This window comes from Echinococcus granulosus (assembly GCF_000524195.1).
Source record: "Echinococcus granulosus chromosome Unknown EG_S00111, whole genome shotgun sequence".
Classification (NCBI taxonomy): Eukaryota; Metazoa; Platyhelminthes; class Cestoda; order Cyclophyllidea; family Taeniidae; genus Echinococcus; species Echinococcus granulosus.
In genome coordinates, this window is record NW_020170491.1 from 258,208 (window position 1) to 259,164 (window position 957).

Consider the following 957-nt stretch of genomic DNA (forward strand, 5'->3'; position numbering starts at 1 on the left):
TCCAAGACCAATGGGGAATCACCAACAAGCTTCAATACATACACACCCATCTGAATGCTATCAATATTGCTTTCCGTTACCATAGTCCTCACCCTTCTCACCGTCCTGGCTAAAACACGTAAGAAAAACACTCGACCTTCTTTCGTCACCGTAAAACCTGCTCCTCAAGAATCAAGAAGAACCAGTGTGAAGACTCGATTAAGTCGTGCTATTTCATTTCCACGCCTTCGGAGGAGGAAATATGATGAACACTATTACAAAAGGAGCTATTAGGTAATGGGAGCTATCAATCCCTTTCAATAGTTTCACTCGCCTACCTGCATTTATTTTCGACTCATTTCGTACCATTTTATATTCTTACACTGTTTTTAATAATGAGAAAAATCGATGCAAAAGAAAGTATGCGCAGTATTTTTACCGATTTCAATAGGCCACCATGTGCAAGAATAAAATACGGGAAATGCCTAACCAAAAGCTTGGGTAAGCCTCTAAGGAGATTAAATTTTTCTTAGAAAGGTAGTACTAAGATTAAAAAATGGTGCGCAAGTCGAGGGCGAATATACACCAGGGAGGTGGAAAGTGGGTGATCTCAGAAAAAGAAAGTCGGTGTCATTCACTTTCGGTTGCCAATCGCTATTTGACAAAAAATTGAAGAGCAAAGAGGTAAAATGCATCAAGCTTGGGCCAAAGTTCAAAGCTGACACAACGTGAGCATTCGTAATATCTGAAGGGCCAGATGCGATCACTAGTAAATACTCATTATTTTACAGATTCAATTTTGCTTGCCACTAATTTGAAAACGGCACAGCCGAATAACAAAATATTCTAATTCAGCCACAAAAGTGGTAAAGTACTTGAAAGGCACCCATTTATTTAAAAAAGCGAATTTCTTATTTGGCTCGAGTAAGTTTCCATAATGCACATCTTTCCTTCTATTAAAAGAAGAAAATAGTCGCA

General features: G+C 38.6%; 1 protein-coding gene across 1 annotated transcript in view; it reads right to left on the minus strand. All coding sequences in view use genetic code 11, as the record gives it.

Annotated features, from left to right (window-relative positions):
* Positions 1–772: 772 nt before the first annotated feature.
* The window catches only part of EGR_08595 (hypothetical protein), a gene marked incomplete at both ends in the record, with an annotated part of 2,729 nt that continues 2,544 nt past the window's right edge, over positions 773–957 (minus strand). Inside the window, one exon of the mRNA XM_024497844.1 lies at positions 773–932. Coding sequence (XP_024347765.1) covers positions 773–932 — 160 coding nt within the window. The remainder of the gene's footprint in view (positions 933–957) is intronic.